The 22,798-nt window shown below is 47.7% G+C and overlaps 2 protein-coding genes across 2 annotated transcripts in view; one reads left to right on the top strand and one right to left on the bottom strand.

Moving 5' to 3' along the window:
* Positions 1–5,690, bottom strand: part of FTO (fat mass and obesity associated) — a gene marked incomplete at its 3' end in the record, with an annotated part of 177,145 nt that extends 171,455 nt beyond the window's left edge. Inside the window, exons 1-2 of the mRNA XM_015422227.1 lie at positions 5,566–5,690; positions 1,127–1,184 (exon numbers count right to left, since the gene is read on the bottom strand). Coding sequence (XP_015277713.1) covers positions 1,127–1,184; positions 5,566–5,690 — 183 coding nt within the window. The remainder of the gene's footprint in view (positions 1–1,126; positions 1,185–5,565) is intronic.
* Positions 5,691–5,886: 196 nt separating this feature from the next.
* The window catches only part of RPGRIP1L (RPGRIP1-like), a 136,609-nt gene continuing 119,697 nt past the window's right edge, over positions 5,887–22,798 (top strand). The window contains exons 1-5 of the mRNA XM_015422281.1: positions 5,887–5,923; positions 9,120–9,211; positions 10,873–11,017; positions 14,476–14,774; positions 19,341–19,449. Of these exons, the coding sequence (XP_015277767.1) occupies positions 9,127–9,211; positions 10,873–11,017; positions 14,476–14,774; positions 19,341–19,449 (638 nt within the window). The 5' untranslated portion in view covers positions 5,887–5,923; positions 9,120–9,126. The remainder of the gene's footprint in view (positions 5,924–9,119; positions 9,212–10,872; positions 11,018–14,475; positions 14,775–19,340; positions 19,450–22,798) is intronic.

Genomic DNA, 22,798 nt, shown 5'->3' with positions numbered 1-22,798 from the left:
AGGCTACCAATGAAATCACGCAGTCATTCCTGTAGAGGAAGATCCAGACGCTATCAAAGTAATGGCTTTTAATAACAGGGAAACAGGAATAAACTTCTAAAGAGCCTGCACTGAATAATATGCAGAAAAGTCAAGATATCAACTGTTTTGAATTAACATATTTCCAGATGAACCGAGTCCTAGAAGGTTGTTTTCACAATCATTCAGTGCAGTTCAGTTATTGAGTTACTCATAAGTGGGACTATTTTAGAAAACTTGACGTTTCAAGGGTGGTTTGCATTAAATCAGATAGACAGATGAACAACATATGAAACGGCCGTGTAGTGAATCAGGCTATTGATCCATCTAGTACTTACTCCATCAAAAAATTCAACTGGTGATGCTTTCCATGGTTTGGGAATACAGTGACAAGGGACTTGATTGCCTCTTGCGTTTCTGGATGGATCAAACCACTATCACTGTGACCGTTACACAATGCTGCCTTTTCTCAAGGTACCCCAGGAAAGCATACTTTGCCAGTAGGCCCAAGAGTTTTAGCCTTTTGTGTAACTCTGTGAATGTGTATTTTTCCTCACTGTTCTAGTTAACTTACAGTTTTCAGCCCTGAATCAGTGATTTTATGCTCGGAATAAATCCAAGAACAAATGGAACAGAATTTGCAACAGTTATTCCTTGAGATCAGGGGTCATTTCGTAGAAAAAGAGCTAGGGGAACTCATTAGCATATGCCACACCCCCTGACATCAGGGGCCCGGCGGTGGACCTGCAAGGCCAGCGGGAGTGCGAGGAAGCCCCGTCAAGGCCCTCCCTGGCCCCAGGCAGGCAGGGGTGGGGAGAGGCGGGGAGGAAGCAACTTACCCTCCCTCTTCTCCTGCCTCCTCCTGGCTGAATGAGGGCTGGAAGCAGGGCGGCTGGAAGCAGGGGGCAGGGCTTCGTCATGTGCCCCACCCCCTGCACCTCACCCGGGGGAACTGTGTTCCCCCACGTTCCCCCCCGAAATGACCTCTGCTTGAGATGCTCAGAGACGTCTTACATCACGACTTTTGAGGGTACAAATCACAAGTTTTGGTAAAGTCATGTGTTGATCTAGGTAATAGCTTCTGTACAAGCTGGGCATATCCTGTTACCTCTGATTCTCGGATCAGGAATTCAGTGAAATCTTCTTCCCCCTTGTTTGGCAAAGCTCTGCGTCAGAAGCTTTGAAACGTTTCCTTTTGTTCTAGCAGGCAGCGTAGCTAGAATGGGAATGACATATATGCTCATATAAGACTGATTTCTATGGAAGAATCCATGTGCATCTACCATGTTTACTCAAAAGGAAGAGGACCCTGAATGTAAGAGGACTTCTGTAAAAATGTTATTAAGAATAATACCAGACATGTGCCACTTGTATGCAAATGTAAGTCAACCTCCTCTTTTTTTGATGGCATACCTGGAAACGGGGGGGGGGGGCACTAGTCTTGCATCTGAGAAAATATTCAAAATATTTACACTAGAGTATTACTCAACAGCCAGTGTGGTATAGTGGTTAAAAGTGCCTGACTAGTATCTGGGAGACCCAGTTTCGAATCCTCACTCATGCCATGGAAGCTTGCTGGGTGACTTTGGGCCAGTCACACTCTCTCCACCTAACCTACCTCGCAGGGTTGTTGTGAGGACAAAATGGAGAAGAGGAGAAAAATTGCTTTGGGTTGCCATTGGGGAGAAAGGCAGGGTCTATATCAAGGTTCCCTCTAAGCTGCGGAGTCCTGTGAGCAAAAATCCTACTTTGTGAGCGACCGGCATTAAAGTGGTGAGCCAGCGATTTGGCTGCTGCAGAAATTAGTTTGCTCTGGAGCCATCCTTCCTGAGCTAAGGCAAGAAGCTGTGAGCAGGAGGCTGAAAAACTGTGAGCCAGGTCACCCTAACTCAGCTTAGAGGGAACACTGGTCTATATGGATTGTTCTGTTTAATCAGACTGAATGTGATTGGTTCATTTTAAAATGAATTTAAACATCTGAGCCACAGTGGCTCAGAGGTTAAGATGCTGAGTTGCAGAGCGGAAGGTTGGTAGCTTGGCAGTTCCAGACCCCAGCGTCGCATGATGGAGTGAGCTTCCGTCTCTGGCCCCAACTCCTGCCAGCCTAGCAGTTCGAAAGCAAGAAATTGCAAGTAGATAAATAGGTACTGCTTTGGTGGGAAGGTAACAGCGTTCCGTGCACCTCGGCATTTTGTCATGCCGACCACATGACCACGGAAAAGTCTTTGGACACCGCTGGCTCTTCGGCTTGGAAACAGAGATGAGCACTGCCCCCTAGAGTTGGGTTCAACTGGCTTTCGAGCAAGGGAAACCTTTACCTTTACCCTTTTTAATTATTACGTTGACTGTTTATTGGCTGGGAAATACAGTTTTTCACTTTGGACCTGGCCCAAAGAAATCAAACCAACCTCAACACCTTCCTTTGACATGGAGGGATGTCTCCTGCAAAACATTTAACGTTGTACGGGAACAAGCAGTCACCAAGCGGCACTGTGATTTAGTGGCTAATGAGCCACTTTCATTCTGTCAGAGGTTTCAAACTCCATGGGGCTGCTAAAAGCGATGCCCCCTCATAGGTGGACCCTGGCCACTGCCACAGGGAGTTACGAGTGGGTCATGAGGCTCAGACCCCTGGGCTTGAAGATGAGACTCTGAGTTCCACGTTCCCAGGTGTAAGAAAGAGAAAGGAAGGATACACTAGCTGCACAGAATGGGGAGTTGGACGAGACGACCTCGAAGGTCCCTCCCAGCTCTACGATGGCTGTCTTTATTAAAACACAGCCCCTTTTTTTGCCTTTGGGGGGGAAATGCTCCTTTCAAAATTAAAAAAAGAACTAAATTCAAGTCCAGTGGTACTTAAAAACCTACATGATCAGTGTTCCCTCTAAGATGAGTTAGTGTGAGCTAGCTCACAGTTTTTTAGCCTCCAGCTCACAGAGTTTTGTCTCAGCTCAGGAAGGAGGGCTCCACAGCAAACTAATTTATGCAGTAGCCAAATTGCTCACTCTCAACTTTAATTCCAGCAGCTCACAAAGTAGAATTTTTGCTCACAAGACTCCACAACTTAGAGGGAACATTGTACATGATTGTCATAGAATGCACTTCCATGAGAGCTACTGCCAATCAGATGTCACCCTACAGAACTAGTCGGGCTAACTAATGCTCCTATATGTATTTATTTTATTTGTTTATTTTGTTCAGATTTATTTTCCGCCCTCCTTGCAAACGGGCTCAGGGGTGAGCACAATGTAATTGGCCGTCTGGCAACACAAAACACAATAATAGTTAATTAAAACATTAAAAGCACATTTCAAAACGGTTTGCACCAATTCTGGTGTGACTGGACTGTGAGTTGATTTAATCTCATCCGGGCCACGTAGAGAGGGTGTCTTTTGATGCCACTGTTTACATTTTTCACTGCTACCCAGCATATATCCATCAGCTGAGGACATTCTTTGTGCATCTGATGAAGTTAGTTACCAACATCTAGGCGGGACCTGGAGATCTCCTAGAATTGCAACTGATCCCCAGACGACAGAACTTAGGTCCTCTGGAGAAAATGACTGCTTTGGAGGGTGGTCTCTATGACAATATACCCCACTGAGGTCCCTCCGTGCCCAAAGCCCTAAGCTTCCAGGCTCTAACCTGTACCTACAGAGGGGCATTTTGGGGGGCAGCCCCCCCCCGACTTACTGCCCAGGCCTCCAGACTTCCCATCCATCCAGTTTATTTTTCATGCATGCCAGGAGTCATTTCCTGCAGGAGCGCACAAGAGCGGAGCTCCGGCAGGAAAGAGCCCAGGGGGCGGACACATGCAACAAGCCCCACCCCCTGCTCCCAGCAGCCCTCAGTCAGAGCAAGAAGCTGCCAGGTAAGTTGCAGAGCCCCCCCCCCCCCGGCCCAGAACAGTCCAGTGGCACCTTCAAGACCAAGTTTTATTCAGGTACAAGCTCTCCCTCCTCTGCGAGGACAGATCTGCACGTTCCCCCCCAATAGCTAGCAATCCAAAAGAGTCCAGTGGAGCCTGAGCAGTGGGTGTCGCCTTCACACACTTCCAGTGATGTCAGGGTGTGTGGCATATGCAAATGAGTTATGCTAATGAGTTATCCTAATGAGCTCCTGCGCCTCTTTTTCTACGGAATGACCCCTGATGCACGCCATGGCCTTGACGTCCTGAACCATCACCCTGCCTCCCGCCTCTCTCTCTCTCGCCTTGATTTTTAAAAACTTTTACTCTCTTGTCGCTGCTGACACAGCCTAGGGGTATGTGCAGGGGTGCCCCCTGACATTTAAATACCCCCTGAAGTTTAAAAAAAAAAATGGCTACGGCCCTGCTCCTACTCCCAAACAATGTTCCCTCTAAGATGTGGAATCCTGTGAGCAAAAATCCTACTCTGTGAGCCACTGGGATTAAAATTGTGAGCGAGCAATTTGGCTACTGCATGAATGAGTTTGCTCTGGAGCCCTCCTTCCTGAGCTGAGGCAAAAATGTGTGAGCCAGAGGCTAAAAAACTGTGAGCTAGCGCACACTCACTCAGCTTAGAGGGAACACTGCTCCCAAAGTCTCCAGGAATTTCCAGTGATAAATTGGCAATCCTAGATATCGCAGACTTGGGGGAAGGGGACACACCGCGAATGTCACAAGTGTTTAGTCTTCACCTGCCACGAGATATACACAGGGAAGCGAATGTCTGTTTGGATTTTTCGAGTTCTCTCGTTTGCTTGTTTTCTCCAACAAATGACAACAGGGTCCACTCAGGAATCAAAACACGGCGGAGACGCAAACACGGGAAATCGCTCCCCGACAGTTTGCTAGTAACACCTGCTGCAGCTTCACAAACCAAAAATTGCAAAGGAAAGGAGCAGAGGGGGAGAAACGAACGGGGAAGACCCTCCAGCTGCAACGCCGTGCACGTTTGTCTGGATGCAAACATCCGCCGAGTCCTGCGGGATTTACTTTCGGAGTAGGCATGCATAAGATCGCAACGTTAAGCGATGCAGAGAAGACTGCAATGCTAAGCAATGCTAAGCAATGTCGAGCATCATAACAGGAAAAGGTAAAGGTCTCCCTTGCTCGAAAGCCAGTCGAATCCGACTCTAGGGTTGCGGTGCTCATCTCCGTTTCCAAGCCGAAGAGCCAGCGCTGTCCGAAGACGTTTCCGTGGTCATGTGGCCGGCATGACTAAACACCAAGGCGCACGGAACGCTGTTTACCTTCCCACCTGAGTGGTACCTATTTATCTACTTGCAATTTCTTGCTTTCGAACTGCTAGGTTGGCAGGAAAAAGTCGACCCCAATTTTGCACCTGGGGCATGCATCACTGGGAGGACCGTTGTTGCTTTTCTGCCTTTTCTGCTTTTAATTTACCTTCGCCTCTTTCTCTCTTTCCCCAGCGCCTCTCCTCTTCATTTTGCCCGTGCTGCATGCACCACGACCCGCCTCGCTCCGCGCCTTCCTTCCTGCCAGAGAATCCCGCCTCCCAGTAGTTTCTTGCCCTAGTCCGCCCTAAGCCACGGGAACTGTGCCACGCGTTAAGACTACAATACCCGAGATGCACCGCGGGACCCCGGACGAGAGGCGGGAGGAAAAGAAACCACGGAAGCGCCGGTTTGTAGTTCGTTGCCGGATAGGCCGCTGCCTCGAAGCGGCTCCAACGAACTACGCTTCCCATGAGGCGAAGCGGCCGCTCAGAGTCCCTTCCCTTCGTTTCCGGCCTCCTACCGGAAGTAACTTCCCGAGAGTAGCAACAGAGGCTGTTGCTAACGTAGGATGCGGAGAGGGAGCCGCCCAGGCTGTGAGTGAAATTCGGGTGCGACCTATAGAATTGTATTTATTTGTCCTAACTCACCCTGCTCTTTCTCCAAGAAGTTCAGGATGGTTTGAAACTCACAACAATCCTGTGAGGTAGGTGTAGCGGTCAGAGGTGTCAGCCTAGGATCTGAGCGACCCGGGTTCAAGTTAGGACTGCCGACTCTGTCTTGGGAAATTCATGGAGACTTGAGGGCGGTGCCTGGCGAGGGCAGAGGGAACTCAGTGGGGACGTGATGGCACTCTAGGATTTCTGTTTCTCCTGAGCTCTATGGTATACCATAGAGTCCATTCTCCAAAGTTGCTGTTTCCTCCAGGGGAACAGTGAGAGTGTGTGTGAGCAGCTGGTGGTGCTGTAATTTATTGTGCTGTGAGCTGTTTTGGGTCCCCATTGGGGAGGACGGAGGGACATGGATGACTGATGGATCCCTTGCCCTGAGCTCCCACCACCGCTCAGTGTGGCTGCTGATCTCCCCCGCCATCAGGCTCAGCATGGCTGCCGGCTCCCTCCAGCAGGATTGTGGGTCCCCACCTGTGTGTGTACGCTCACACGGGTCACACAACCGGCACATGCCTTTCAGTGGTCAAAGGGGAGCTCCTCCTTTTTTCACCCAAAGGAAAACTAGGGTTGCCAAGTCCTTTTTCTTCTGTGGCGGGACAAACAAATTTGCTTTCAGCTTAAAAGATATTTAGACATATAACCATAAAATCATTAAAAGTTTAAAAAGCCATTGTATCAAAAATGATAAAATATCTACGACTGAACTAATTATGAGTTATGTGGAAGGTAGATAAGGGTTATGCTTGATCGGCTTTGTTGTGGAATTTTACCAGATGTGTGCAGAATTTAGCTATTTGTCTAGAGATTTGCTGATTTTCCTCTATCAAAAGTATCTCAAGATTGGCACTATCTGCATCAAGTGCTGGTCTATCTAAGGGTGGGTGATAAGCTTGTCCCTGTAAGCTTAATGAAAAGGACAGCGGAAGAACATGTGGAGCTTTGGAGGCCCGATTTGGCTGTGGCCCCGCCCCCAGCATGCCCAGCGTCATCACATCACATCCGGCTGACGTGCACGCCAGGGTGGGGTTTCCCCGGGGCCTGATTCCGCAGCGGCGGAAACCGCCCCCACCCCCGCCCCGCGCGGGGGGGGGGGGGGGGGAATCCCCCCCCCCCCCCGGTGGGACTTGGCAGCCCTAAGGAAAACTGACAGGATCCATCCTAATGAATATTGCTAAATACCTGACTTATCTGGATGTGCCATCCTACAGAAGAGCTTTTACTTTGGTTCGTTGTGTGGCTATTCCCTCTAAGGCCCTAGTGGGGAAACATAGAAAGATACCATATGAAGACAGGTGCTGCCCATGTTCTATGGGAGAAGTGGAATCGATGCTCCACATGTTCTTCCGCTTTCCTTTTCATCAAGCTTACAGGGACAAGCTTATCACACACACCCCTTAGATAGACCAGCACTTGATGCAGATAGTGCCAATCTTGAGAGACTTTTGATAGAGGAAAGTCAGCAAATCTCTAGACAAATAGCTAAATTCTGCGCACATCTGGAAAAATTCCACAACAAAGCCGATCAAGCATAACTCTTATCTACCTTCCACATAACTCATAATTAATTCAGTCGTAGATATTTTATAATTTTTGATACAGTGGCTTTTTAAACTTTTAATGATTTTAAGGTTATATGTCTAAATATCTTTTAAGCTGAAAGCAAATTTGTTTGTACCTAATGAATATGTATTTCTTTGTTCACTGGTCTTGGACCGTAAATAAACATTGATTGATGGTGATGTATATGTTTTGGTGTATATAGAGTATACACACATGAACTTAGTAATATGTTATGCTATCCCATACAGACACATGAGAAATATAGATTGTATATGTAAACAGTTATATATAGAGATAGATTGTATATGTAAACAGTTATATATCATAAATTTATACATTGATATTCATACATGTGTTAAAATAACAGATTAGCTTGATTTTTTTGCAGCCTTTGTGTGTTTGTGTACTTCAGTAAGCCAATTGAAATCAACAGGCTTAAATTGGAATAACTCAGCAAATAAGTGTGCTTTTAGTTAATGCATTCGATAAATTGGTTAAAAACATTTATTTATTTTTCAAATTTCTACCTCGCCCTCCCAGCCGAAGCCAACTCAGGGCAGTTTACATAAAAACAGATAAGTTACATTAAAATATAAGTTACAATTAAAACAATTTTAAAACCATAATAAAGTGCTAGTAGTCGTCATTGTCTGTATGACAGTAGCAGCTAAATAAATATACATGAATAAAATCTCTCCCAGGAATTCTGGCCAAAGCATTTTACAAAATATCTCTCTCTCTCTCTCTCTCTCTCTCTCTCTCTCTCTCTCACACACACACACACTCACTCACTCACTCACTCACTCACTGATTTGTATATAGTTTAGAAGATGTTCAGTTAATTCATAAAATGGTTCTAGTGACCCAGTGGTAACAACATATACATACATATGAATACTCAATTACCCGCCAGATCTGTTACATTTTCAGTCCTCTTTCTCCAAGGAGTTTAAAGTAGTTCTTCACAGATTAAGTTGAAAGACAGTGACTAAACCCACTGTTATAACTGCATGGAGACTTGAACCTGCGTTTTCCTAATCCTGGTCCAACACTGACCACAATTTAAAGAGCAGGTAAATGACAACAGCAGACTGCCCCAGCCAGGCCCAGACCCTCATTTAAAGTGTCGAATTCTCTGCCAAATAATTTTAAGTCAATGAAAGCATTTGGGATTGCTTTCCTTACTTTGTTTGGATCATCTTAAGTTAATGTATGAGTTGTTTTTTCTAAAGTAAAACCTCAGTATTCAGGTTAAATTGCCGTGTTGGCACTTTGTGATCAATAAGTGGGTTTTGGGTCGCAGTTTGGGCACTCGGTCTCTAAAAGGATCGCCATCACTGACCTAGTCCAACCCCCTGCCCAATGCAGGACCAGCCTAAAGCAAGTGTAAAGTGCTGACAAGTCACAGCCAATTTATGGTGACCTGTGGAGTTTTCAAGGCAAAAGAGGTGGTTTTCCATTACCTACCTCTTGGATTTCTTTGGTAGTCTCCCATCCAAGTACTAACCAAGGCCAACCCTGCTTAGCTTCCAAGATCTGTTGAGACAGGGCTAGGCTGGGCCATCCGGGTCTAGGCAGCCATCGTTTAATCCCATGCAATTCACAATGCCTTCTGATTTCACCGTTTAAGAGAAACAGGAGGATGTCTCATCTGCATTTTGTCACCAACAGCTCCACCATGTCTGCTGCAGCTGATGAGACCGCAGAGGACCAGCCTGTGAGGGACGTGGGTCTCAGTCGCCTTCCAAATGGAGTCCTCCAAGGTTTGTGCCAATTGTTACTTGTTACACTTTCAAATTTTGTTATTTCGTTTTTACTCACCCAAGAGCTCAAGGGGGCATACAATGTTCTCTCTTCCTTCCTCTCTATCCTCACGACGACCACGGCCCAGCAAACTTCATGGCAGAGTGGCGACTTAAACCTTGGTCACCCCAGCCCAGTTTGGAATTCTGGCCACTACACGCCACACTGTCTCTCAAAAAAGAAAGGCACTTAATAAATATTTTAATGAGTAAATACAAATGGTAAGGAATTAATCAGGCCAGGTCAGAGAAGGCGTTCCAAGTAATCTCCAGTTTGGTGTAGTGGTTAAGTGTGCGGACTCTCATCTGGGAGAACTGGATTTGATTCCCCACTCCTCCACATTTATTTATTTATTTATTTAATTTTATTTATACCCCGCCCTCCCCGCGTGTGGGCTCAGGGCGGCTTACAACAGTATGGCACACAGTGCGATGAAAACACAATAAAACAATTAAAACAATTTGGTACAATGGGCTACGCCCAAGGATCCCGCGTGACTAGCATCCCCTCTCCCTATTGCACATGCCCTTAAATCCAGAGGGAGGCTTCTGTGGCCGCCCCGATGTTCATTGGCCACTCCCCGGTGGTGCTGCAATACAGGCCCTTATGATGGTAATGGTGGCGGCGGCGGCTCCTATTCGAAAGCCTGGCGGAAGAGCTCCGTCTTGCAGGCCCTGCGGAACTGTAACAGGTCCCGCAGGGCCCTGATCTCCTCCGGGAGCTCGTTCCACCAGATAGGAGCCGCCACCGAAAAGCTGCTGGTGTGACCTTGGGACAGTCACAGTTCTCTCAGAGCTGTTTTCTCAGCCGTTCTCGAAAGAGCTCTCTCAGCCCTACCTCCCTCACAGGGTGTCTGTTGTGGGGAGGGGAAGGGAAAAGAGATTGTAAGCCGCTCTGAGACTCTGAGTGAAAGGCGGGGTATGAACCAAATCTCTTCATCTTCTTCTACTGGCTTTCTGTTTGTTTGTTTGTTTTTATGGTTCTTGTTGTTATTGTTAGCTTCATTGTGCAGCCCTTTAAACTCTGTGTTATATGGAACCTCTGGATAAAATATTACACCATCAGTGTGTATTCAAAGATATGAAAACTCCTGAATGGGGCTTGTTTGGAAAATGTACGTGCTGCCTTCCCAGAGACCTGCTCGAGGCAGGTCACAAAGTAAAAATAGTACAGTAGATTCATAAGAACAGCAACATAGGAATTGTCAGTATTAAAGTAAGCCAAACAAAGAAGCTAAGAGCATTTGATCCCCTGGAGGCAGCTGAAGTCGGTTTTGTTTGGAAATCCATTTACTAGTCTGGAGCAGTGTTCCCTCTAAGCTGAGTTAGTGTGAGCTAGCTCACAGTTTTTTTAGCCTCCGGCTCACACATGTTTGCCTTTGCTCAGGAAGGATGGCTCCAGGGCAAACTAATTGATGCAGCAGCCAAATCGCTCGCTCACAACTTTCATGCCAGTAGCTCACAAAGTAGAATTTTTGCTCACAAGACTCCACAGCTTAGAGGGAGCATTGGTCTGGAGATGAGCTGTAATCCTGAGGGGATCCCCAGGTCCCACCTGGAAGGTTTGGCATCCCTGGAACTGTGGGTGACTTGTCGCTGCTTTCTCCCTCTTTTTTTGGCAGAGGCCCCCGTGGCCCAGAATGCAAAGGCTCGGCAGGCCGTGTCTCGAATCAGCCGGGAGGAGCTGGAAGACCGCCACCTTCGCTTGCAGGACGAGAATCTCTTGCTGAAACAGCATGCCCGTAAACAAGAGGATAAAATCAAGAGGTCCCTTTTCTGAAACGTCACTTGTAACGCAAATTAAAATTTGGGGGACCGCAGGGCGGAATCAGTAAAGGGTGGGAAATCTTAGGTCACAGCCTCCACAGTTTGGTGTAGTGGTTAAGTGCGCGGACTCTCAACTGGGAGAACCGGGTTTGATTCCCCACCCCTCCACTTGCACCTGGCTGGATGACCTTGGGCAAGCCATAGTTCTGGAAAGAGCTGTCCTTGAAAAAGAGCAGTTTCTGTCAGAGCTCTCTCAGCCCCGCCCACCTCACAGGGTGCCTGTTGTAGGGAGGGGAAGGGAAAGGAGTGTGTAAGCCTATCTGAGTGAAGGGCGGGGTATGAATCCAATATCTGTCTCTCTCTTCTCGTACGTCTCCTGAGCGAGTTGCGTTTCTGTTAACTTCTTATAAAGTAGCACCCTTGAGGATTCGGACGCTGTACCATTCTCTCCAGGGGTCATTTTGTAGAAAAAGAGGTGCAGGAGCTCATTAGCGTAACTCATTAGCATAACGTATTTGTATATGCCACACCCCCTGACATCACCGGAAGTGTGTCAGAAGGCAACACCCACCGCTCAGGCTCCACTGGACTGTTTTGGATTGCTAGCTATTGGGGGGGGGGGGTGCAGATCTGTCCTCGCAAAGGAGGGAGAGCTTGTACCTGAATAAAACTTGGTCTTAAAGGTGACACTGGACTGTTTTGGACCGGGGGGCTGGGGGGGGCTCTGCAACTTACCTGGCTGCTTCTTGCCCTGACTGAGGGCTGCTGGGAGCAGGGGGTAGGGCTTGTTGGATGTGCCCGCCCCCTGGGCTCTTTACTGCCGGAGCTACGCTCCTGTGCGCTCCTGCAGGAAATGACCCCTGGTTCCCTCTGTTTCATTGGGCTTTAACCTGTCCCGTGTGCTGCAACAGGAGTCCCCACCGTGGTGCCCAGGGGTGCCATACAGTGTTCCCTCTAAGCTGAGTTAGTGTGAGCCTGCTCACAATTCCTTTAGCCTCCGGCTCACACATTTTTGTCCTAGCTCAGGAAGGAGGGCTCCTGAGCAAACTAATCTATGCAGTAGCCAAATCGCTCGCTCACCACTTTAATGCCAGTAACTCACCAAGGAGAATCTTTGCTCACAAGACTCCACGGCTTAGAGGGAGCGTTGGTGCCATGCTGCCCGCCAACACCTTTCCTGCCGCCCACCAATGGTTGTGAGAAAGTGGGTGGGGCCAGCTGGACCCCTGACCAGTACGGCTTCTGGGTCGTCCCTTAAAGATCTGAGGGGCTGTGCAGATTGAAACGTTTCAAAAACAGCTGCCGCCACAATGTGGGTTTGAGTCTCTCTCTGGCTCCTCTTCCCCACCGTATTTTTAAAATCTACTTCTCTCATCCCCTGCCACTTGGCCTTCCTCTGTGTGTTTGTGTGTGTGGTTGGTTGGTTGGCTCTGCCACCCAGGGTGGCTGTTTTGTGGCCCGCCTCCCAACTTGGCCATTTTGTGGTTGCACCCATCACCTTGTGTCAGAATTCCAAAGGTGCCCACAGAACCGAAAAGGTTGAGGACCCCTGTGCTACAAGAACTGTTCTGTAAAGGAAACTTCCACATTCAGAGTGGTAAACGTCTGGATCCCAGTGCCAGGAGGCAACACTGGGGTAGACCTCGGCCTTCTGTGCCTTGTTGTTGTTCTTCCAAAGGGACTGGTGGGCCACGGTGTGAGACAGCCAGAGGTCATTTCGGGGGGATCATGGGGGATCGCAGTTCCCCCGGGTGAGGTACGGGGGGCGGGGCACATGACGAAGCCCCGCCCCCTGCTTCCAGCTGCCCCGCTTCCGGCCCTCATTCAGCCAGGAGGAGGCAAGAGAAGAGGGAGGGTAAGTTGCTTCCTCCCTGCCTCTCCCCACCCCTGCCTGCCTGGGGCCAGGGAGGGCCTTCGTGGGGCTTCCTTGCACTCCCGCCGGCCTTGCAGGTCCACCGCCGGGGCCCTCATGGGGCTCGGCAGTGGAGCTGCAAGGCCGGCGGCGGCGGGCGGGACCGTTGAGGGCGGGGTGTGTGGCCTTATGACACACTTCCGGTGATGTCAGGGGGTGTGGCATATGCTAATGAGTTATGCTAATGAGTTCCCCTAGCTCTTTTTCTACGAAACGACCCCTGGAGACAGCATACTGGACTAGATGGACCACTGATCTTATCCACCAGAGCTCTTCTTATGTTCTCTGTTCCTTTGTGGGTAGACTTCTGTATTTCTAGCTGCCTGTATGGAACCTAGTTTGCAGGCACGTACCTTGTTCTGTGACACCTCAAAGCTATGAATACCTCCCTCCTCCCCACATGTGCACTTCTGTTCCTTTAATATATATATTTTAAAGCTTCTGAGAATAACTATTTAAAAGGAAACCCTTTTAAATGGATGAAGTGTGTCTATGTTTCCAGTCTCCTGTCTGGACCGCTGGAGGAAACGAAAACCAAAAAAGACACCCTATAAACTAGACACAGCTCCTGAAGATGTGCGACCAATTTTGTAAAGTCTTGAACTTCTCTCCTCCATCAAAGCCACCTTTTCTTTCTTTGCATGCCAAGACCCTCTCCGACTCTCCCCCCCTAAAAAAAAAAAAACCTTGCGTCCCAATTCGTTGCTGGAAGTGTTTTCTGTTCTTGTATATTACATCACCTCCCCGTGCCCTTCTCTCTCTTTTGTTCTGGCTTCCCCATGTTTATCAAAACTCAAGGAAATCAAAGGTACAACCCTCGAGATGCCAAAAGCGAAAGGGGGGGGGGAAGCCTGTATCCTTTTAAAACTAGATGAAAACCATGCCTCCTGCATCCAATTATGTCCCACGGCTAACTGTTAAACCCTCTCTTAAGCGCCTCGGTATCATTTGCAGAGTGTAAGCCGTCGCGAGGCGACACCCGCTATTCAGAGGCTGCCTCAGTGCCTGCCCACCTACTCGTTTTCAGAACCGAAATGTGCTTCCCGCTCTCGCGCTAAAACTGGGAGCTCGGCATCGATGGAATGTGTTACATATTGTAAGCATGCGCCCGGGTAGCTTAATCCTCAGATGGGACTGCAGTTTTTTTTATACGTGGCCCCACCACATCCCCAATCTGTAACGATACTTAAAACAGCAGGCCGAGTTCCTCGGGAAGGTCACGCATTCCAAATTTAAGCAGCATATGGAGTAAATATGCAGTCCCTCCCTCTTTGCTAAACTTTAAATGATAAGCCTTAGGAAACTGTTATTTGTCAGTGCTATAAAGCAGATTGCTACCCAGTGGTTTCAATTATCTTCAAAGGGTTCTTCACAGGCAGTAATAGTTATATCAAAACCTGAAATTTATTATTCAGGTTCTGCGCTCAAGTCTTCACAGCAATTAGGTTCCTTTCAACGGAATCCTTTTTATGCTGACCTTTTTTTTTTTTAATTGTATTTTTTTCACCCCACCCCCACCCTCACATATTCTCTTTTTCCTCCCCAGAATGGCCACCAAGCTCATCCGGCTGGTTAACGACAAAAAAAGAGCCGATCAGATCGGGGGCGGCCCCAAGCGGCTGGGCCAGGACGTTGAGATGGAGGAAATGATCGAGCAGCTGCAGGAGAAAGTGCGGGACCTGGAGAAGCAAAACGACGGCCTCCGCAACAGGCTCATTTCCACCAAGCAGCAGCTTCAGCTGCAGGGGCACCGGCAGGCGCCCTACAGTTACATTCAGGCCCGCATCAACACCGGCCTCCGGAAGGCCAATGAGGGCACCGGAGTCCAGGAGCGTGTCAGAAAAGGTATGCAGTTGAGACACCCCTTTTTGAAACAGGTCTAAGAGACAGGTCTGCAGTTCTTCTGGACAGAGAGCCCCAGAGGTCATTTCGGGGGGGATCGCGGGGGATCGCAGTTCCCCCGGGTGAGGTACGGGGGCGGGGCACGTGACAAAGCCCCGCCCCCTGCTTCCGGCTGCCCCGCTTCCGGCCCTCATTCAGCCAGGAGGAGGCAGGAGAAGAGGGACGGTAAGTTGCTTCCTCCCTGCCTCTCCCCACCCCTGCCTGCCTGGGGCCAGGGAGGGCCTTCGCGGGGCTTCCTTGCACTCCCGCCGGCCTTGCAGGTCCACCACCGGGCCCCTCATGGGGCTCGGCAGTGGAGCTGCAAGGCCGCTGGCGGCGGCCGGGACCGTTAGGGGCGGGGGGTGTGGCCTTATGACACACTTCCGGTGATGCCAGGGGGGGTGGCATATGCTAATGAGTTATGCTAATGAGTTCCCCTAGCTCTTTTTCTACAAAACGACCCCTGGAGAGCCCGTTTGTACTGGGTCATCAAAGAGATTGGTGAGCTGCCGGGCATCCCTGGGTAAGGGAGGCGGGAGGTACTGCTGATTTCTATTTTTTAAAAAAATGTTTGCCGTAAACCTGGATGACCCAGGCTAGCCCAATAGCATTAGATCTCGGAAACGAGACAGGGTCGGCCCTGATTAGTACCTGGATGGGCGACCCCCAAGGAAGTCCAGGGTCCCAAGCATATCTGACTGGCAAAACAAATGATGGGAACACTTTACCTATGGGGAAATGGCTCGTCAACAAACACAAGAGAATGCAAAAAAAAAATTTCAAGCAGCTTGGTTCCCAGTGGTCCAATACCTTGCAGGAGGTGAAATCATCCCCAAAAATGACCACCAACGCTCCCTCTAAGCGGTGGAGTCTTGTGAGCAAAAATGCTACTTTGTGAGCTGCTGGCATTAAAGTTGTGAGCGAGCGATTTGGCTGCCGCATACATTAGTTTGCTCTGGAGCCCTCCTTCCTAAGCTAAGACAAAAATGTGTGAGCCGGAGGCTGAAAAACTGTGAGCTAGCTCACACTAACTCAGCTTAGAGGGAACACTGATAACCACCTTAAAAACTAACGGTATTTTTGAAATAGGTGATACTCCTGTGATATAGAAACCGATAAAAGGTATAATTCTGTTATGGAATATGCTGATTCCACAGTTATTATGTAGATAATCATTGCACTATATTTTCATGACATTAGTCAAATCGTTATATCTTGTTGTTTTGTATGACAAAAATAATTTAAAAAATTGAATTAAAAAAAAAGGAAGTTCAGGGTCACCACACAGAGGCAGGAAATGGCCAACCACCTCTAAGACCTCTCTTGCTGTAGAAACCCTACAGGGTTGCCATAAGTCAGGTGCGACTTGACGGCTCTTTCCATCATATATGAATGAGTCAGTCAAAGCTTGTTAAAATCTCCACCACTAAAATCTGAAAGCCCTGACCTGGATGGCCCAGGCTGGTCTGATCTTGTCAGATCTCAGAAGCCAGGGGTCATTTGGGGGGGGGACGCGGGGGGACGCCATCCCCCCGGGTGAGGTGCGGAAGGGCGGGGCCTGGAGCTCCCTGCTGGTGCCCGCTGGAGGTCGCCGCCGGCTGTGGGGAGGACACACTTCCGGTGATGTCAGGGGGTGTGGCATATGCTAATGAGTTTTGCTAATGAGTCCCCCTAGCTCTTTTTCTACGAAACGACCCCTGTCAGAAGCTAAGCAGGAGTCCCCAACCTTCTTAAGTCTGTGGGCACCTTTGGGGTTCTGACGCTGGTGCACAACCACAAAACGGCCAGTGTTTGAGGTGAGCCCCCAGATGGCCTCCACGGGAGGCAGAGCCCATCCCACAAGCACAGAGCAAGGGGAGTAAGTTTTAAAACTGCAATGGGAAAGAGAAGTCAGAGAGAGAATAAAACCAACACTTGTACTGGCAGCTGTCGCTGAAATGTCATTTTAATCTGCACAGTCAATCAGGTCTCCAGTGGGCAATCAGAAGCCCTACTGAGCGGGAGCTCACCTGGCCCCACCCACTTTTTAAAAGCACTTGGTAGGTGCAAGATGTTGGTGGGCACCATGATGCTCCTGGGGGACCCTTGTCATAGAGAATCTCATTCAGCATGCCATGTTGGCCGTACTGCTAGATATTCGAAGAAGGCAAATCGATCTGTTTGTATGCCCGGGATAAGATTCTCCAGTAAAATGGATGAGGATACATTCTCGTATTTGAAATCATGGCATGGAATATCATGTGAAGACACTATGAATAGTAGATTTTCAAGAGAGACTACCACGGTGCTTCAGCATGTTCGGATGAAGTTGTGAACGAAACGAAAATCAACTCTGGGGAGTTTCGTCAACCCACTTTTTCCCTGTACTTTTGAACCCACTTTTTTCTGTATTTTGGGTGTGCATATGAAAGACAGAATATGTAACAGTGTGGATGTGTTATTAGCTATTATAAATAACATTGTCAAATACAGTGGAGAAATTGTATTTCATTTCATTCTAAGCGCTGAGTGTCAGCCTATTTTCCGGTATACTAGTTGTCTTGGGCTGTTACCATTTATATTACTAGATATTCGAAGTCTAGTATACAGATGGGCACGAACTGGCTCACAAACTAAAGTTTGTGGTGGCTTTTGGCTGGTTCGTGAAGTTCGTGGCAAGTGAGCTGGCACGAATTTGCCATGAACTTCCAAGTGATTCGTGGTGGTTTGTGAATGGATCCATTTCCAGACAGACTGTCTCTGCTCAGTCAAAATGTTTACCAAACTTCAAATGCAGGGTGAGGTCCCCTCTGCATTTGGTGTGTGCAGCTTGCAGGGGGTCCATTCTATACGCTTTTGAACCTGTTCCTGACATTTTCCCCAAAAGCAATTCCCTGGGGGCATCTTCTTTGGGGGGCCATAACAGACCTCCCCAAGTCCAATCTGCACATAACTTGAAAGGCATCTAGAGGAGCATCATGGGGAGGTCCCCTGCAATGCCCCCTCTAAGCTGTGGGGTCTTGTGGGCAAAAATCCTACTTTGTGAGCTCCTGGCAGTAAAGTTGTGAGTGAGGGATTTGGCTGCTGCATAAATTAGTTTGCTCTGGAGCCAACCTTCCTGAGCTAAGACAAAAATGTGTGTGAGCCAGAGGCTTAAAAACTGTGAGCCAGCTCACACTTACTCAGCTTAGAGGAAACACTGGTCCCCTGCAAGTTTGATGGTTCTAGCTTGCACAAGATCCATTCTATACACTCCTGAACCTCCTGAACCGGTGCCTGTCATTTCCCCAGAAAGTACTTTCCTGGGGGCATCTTCTTGGGGGGAGGGCGTAACTCAGACCCCATAAATCCAATCCTCACCAGACTTGGAGGGCAGGTATATGAGAGTCTACTGGAGATCCCCTGCAAGTTTGGTGTCTCTACCATGTCATACACCTCATGAACCGAACCAGTTCGTTTGGCCTCTAAAAGTTCATGACGGTTCGTGGCTCCCGAACTGGGGATGCCACGAACCCGAACCACATTTCCCCAATTTGCACCCATCCCTACTCTAGCGCTCTGTGCACAATTTAACTTCCTAAGATCCTCAGTTTCCATTTAAAATGAACACACACAAATTAAGTCTCATGCTTCAGAGCAAAGCTTGAAAACATCAAGAGAAATCTTAGCATCCGGGGATGACGAGCAAGGCTTGGAGCAAGGCTCTTCAGTTCCCTGGATGTTCCCTGTCCTTGGCTCCTGCCAATGAAACCCATACATGTCCCATTCTGGGACCTTCTGTGTGCAAACTTTCCATTTTGCCAGTGGGCTTTTCTTATCTGGGATGAGAAAGGATCAGTTGGATTGGGGCAAGGGGAGCTAAGCCTCTGGGAGTCTGCTTTAGCCTGCAGATGTGTTTTTCATTGGTGAAGGGAAAAGCCCACTCACTGCTGAAAGTACTGGGAAGGGAACTGTGGTCAACATGCATGTACCTCTGGGCTCAGCCTACGGAGGTATCCTGTCTTCTTGCTGGTCTCATGCGGAAGAACTTCGTAGCCCTATGCAAGCACTATCTTTGGCTGTTACCATCTGAAAGGGGCAGAGGGTTCCTGTAATCCTTTCCCCCCAGAATTTGTCTGCGAGATCAGGGGTCATTTCGTAGAAAAAGAGCTAGGGGGACTCATTAGCATAACTCATTAGCATATGCCACACCCCCTGACATCACCAGAAGTGTGTCCTCCCCACGGCCGGCGGCGACCTCCAGCGGGCAACAGCAGGGAGCTCCAGGCCCCGCCCTCCCGCACCTCACCCAGGGGGATGGCGTCCCCCCGCGTCCCCCCCCAAATGACCCCTGGCGAGAATACAAGACCTTAACTTTGGTAGGAGAGCCTATTCTACCCTGTGCCCTCTTATTTAGACTCTGGAGTGCCCACGTACCAGCATCCCATAGAGCTATGCAATGCTTGGTCTATGCGATTGCCATAACCGGACTGTTTTACCTACTTGTCTTCACTTACATTTAAATCAACACAACATCAGTAATACCCTCCTCTGTTTCCCCTCCCCTTTTAGGCATGCGATTGCAGGATGTGGATGTCAGATCTCTGAAATCTCCCCAAGCCTTGCCCCCCAGATACGGACAAAGCCTCCTTGATGACGCAAGAGCCGAGATAAGAAATCTGTATGCCTCTTCTGTATTTCTCCCGCACCCACCCCTTCCATGGCCAGAATGTTCCGTTCACGTAGTGTTGTCGGAATCTAGGCAAAGTTGCAAATGAGCTGTGCAAGACCCGTTAAATTGGGCTTTCTCGTTCAGTTAACTGTGGCCAATGACTATCTGTTTTTACATTCCATTAACTGGGATAAGCAGATGAGTCTTAACCTTCCTTAGACGTGAATATCTACTTTGGTACTTGGGCTGGCTTGGACAAAGCAGTCCCGGTCTGTGGGTTGGATCCAGACTATTTAGTTATGTGTTTAGTTAGTTAGTTACATCATTTATAGCCCGCCTTTCTCCCAGACACTCAAGACGGATTACACAGAGTGCCTCAGTACAATCAGCAACGTGGGCCATTCCCTCGACAGTGCGTCAGGACTGTAGAAGTCTGGAATCATTACAAGAATGGGCACAGTAATAAGACCAATGAAAAAAGAAAAAAGAACTGTGACAATTTAGCGCTTGGTACTATATTCATAAATCATAATATACAATAACAGAAAATAAGTAATATATATATAGTGAATGTAGACGGTGGTCTCCGGAATGGTGTGCCGTTTCGACAATGATCTTCTTCTGAACAAGGATGTGTACATAAACTGTCTTTCAACAATTCATTTCTCTTGATGACGTATTGAAAACATACTGTTGATTCACTTCATCATAAAGCTATGCTTACAGCTATGTTCTTCAATGGGCTTAAGCATAGCTTTATGATGAAGTGAATCAACAGTATGTTTTCAATACGTCACCAAGATAAATGAATTGTTGAAAGACAGTTTATGTGCACATCCTTGTTCAGAAGAAGATCATTGTCGAAACAGCACACCCTTCCGGAGACCACCGTCTACATTCACTATATATATTACTTATTTTCTGTTATTGTATATTATGATTTATGAATGTAGTACCAAGCGCTAAATTGTCACTGTTCTTTTTTCTTTTTTCATTGAAGTCTGGAATCAACCAGAAATCTGAACAGTATGACTGAAGCGTGGCATAAGTATTAATGTGACACATGATGAAGCAGTGCAAAAATGACATAGTAGGATCCTACTTACAGTAAGTTGTACACAGCAGTACAGACCACAGTCCCCCGATCGTTTCTCCAAGTAAGTTTGTGGATCATTTTGTACAGTGCAGCCCTATGACCTGTGCAGAAAAGCCCTCTTGAATAACCCAGTTTCGTATAGTTTGTGGAAGGGCCACAACAGAGAAGTCAGATATATGGGCAGTTGTCAATTTTGCCCCCGTCATGACCAGTGTTCCCTCTAAGCTGAGTTTGTGTGAGCTAGCTCACAGTTTTTTAGCCTCCAGCTCACAGATTTTTGTCTTAGCTCAGGAAGGGATGGCTCCGGAGCAAACTACTTTATGCAGCAGCCAAATCAATCGCTCACAACGTCAATGCCAGTAGCACACAAAGTAGAATTTTTGCTCACAAGACCCCGCAGCTTAGAGGGAACATTGGTCATGACCCCAGGGGGTCTCCGCCTTCCACTGCCACCACCCTGGGCTTCGGTCCCTTGAGAAGGCCCAGGGTACCCTCTCAAGCCCATCCAAAATGCCCCTTTTACAGCTGAGAACACACAGGCGTGATTGACCCAAGCAGAGGAAATTAATTAAACAGAAAGGGTTTGTCAAGACAGCGAGGCTTTCTTGTGGGTTAACAGGAGGCTTGAGCACACATGAGTCAACTCAGGTTTTAAAAGAAAGTATTTATTTAAACCAATGATCAAAAGAGAAAAATACAAAAAAAAATACATTGTGCCCTTGTCAGCCGCCCTGAGCCTTCGGGGTAGGGCAGGATATAAATCCAAGGATGGATGGATGGATGGATGGATGGATAGATAGATAATAAAATCCAGCAACAGAACACTTCAGAGAGTACAACAAAATAATAAGCACCGTGCAGGGCTCTTTTTGTAGCAGGAGCTCCTTTGCATATTAGGCCACACACCCCTGATGTAGCCAATCCTCCAAGAGCTTACAGTAGCCCCTGTAAGAAGAGCTCTGTAAGCTCTTGGAGGATTGGCTACATTCAGGGTGTGTGGCCTAATATGCAAAGGAGCTCCTGCTACAAAAAGAGCCCTGAAAGCACTAACTCAAACTACCTGTGTCTTATAGTGCAGTTTTCAGGAAGCATAGGCCATAAGTCACAACGAGGAATGTGGCTTCACGTCGAGGTCCGCAAACACGAACCGCATACAGGAGTTCCCAGAATCTCCTAGGCTAAATTTCCCCCCAGCTAAGGTGTCACAATATACTCTTTTTCCCTTTTGGAGGTATCACAATATGTAATCAATTTACACGGACAGCAGTAATGAACCACTCACACCCAACTCTAGCAAGCATTATCGAGAGATAAACTCTGTGGTTTTGGCCTCAGTTGCGGGCACCTGCATCAGTCCCCTTCCACAGCAAACATACAGACACCCAAACTCCGGAGGCCCTCTGTCCTTCCGTTTACTTAATAAGTACCAAATGTGGATAAGTCGCAAAAAGCTTTGATAGTGGAAGAACTGTGCACTAAAGATAACATGACACACACACACACCCAAACTTGCTGGAACAAATATGCAACTGCTTCAGAAGGAAACCCTTAACAACTAGTTGCTGTGTACAAGCGCTGGGAATGATCGTGGTGGAATTGGGCAGTTGCATGCAACTGGCCAGATTTCATCCTTTACCATCAAACTATCATCCACGCAACAATTTGGATAATCTGTTGCAGCTACAAAATAACTCCACAGTGCACTACGTGCAAGCACAGCGCAAATGTTTTTTCCGTATTCTGCGATTCACGTGAAATACACATGTATCTACAGTCAACGCACAAACTTCATCAACGAGACATCTGCCCAAAAGAACCATGTCCAATAGAAAAGAATCTACAGAGGACATGGAAAAGTGTGGATCACAGTATGCCATACAGCGAATTCCACTGTGCATGCTGAGAAGCATTGCAATTATCAGGATCTTAATATCTGAGATCTTGATACCATAATTTATTTATTTATTTATTTATTTATTTATTTATTTATTTGTTAAATTTATATCCCGCCCTCCCCCGTAGGGCTCAGGGCGGCTTACATAGCAAAAGCTTGCTCATAAAACATCGAGTACTATAATACAATTTAAAACCATAATATACAATTTAAAAACCTAAACAGATAATAAAGTGCTCAAACTACTCAGCTCCCCCGTAGGGCTCAGGGCGGCTTACATAGCAAAAGCTTGCTCATAAAACATCGAGTACTATAATACAATTTAAAACCATAATATACAATTTAAAAACCTAAACAGATAATAAAGT

The sequence above is a fragment of the Gekko japonicus genome, unplaced genomic scaffold, assembly GCF_001447785.1.
Source record: "Gekko japonicus isolate JY-2015 unplaced genomic scaffold, Gekko_japonicus_V1.1 scaffold1051, whole genome shotgun sequence".
Lineage (NCBI taxonomy): Eukaryota > Metazoa > Chordata > Lepidosauria > Squamata > Gekkonidae > Gekko > Gekko japonicus.
Note: the sequence above shows the minus strand (reverse complement) of the source record. Positions and strands in the feature narration are given on the sequence as shown.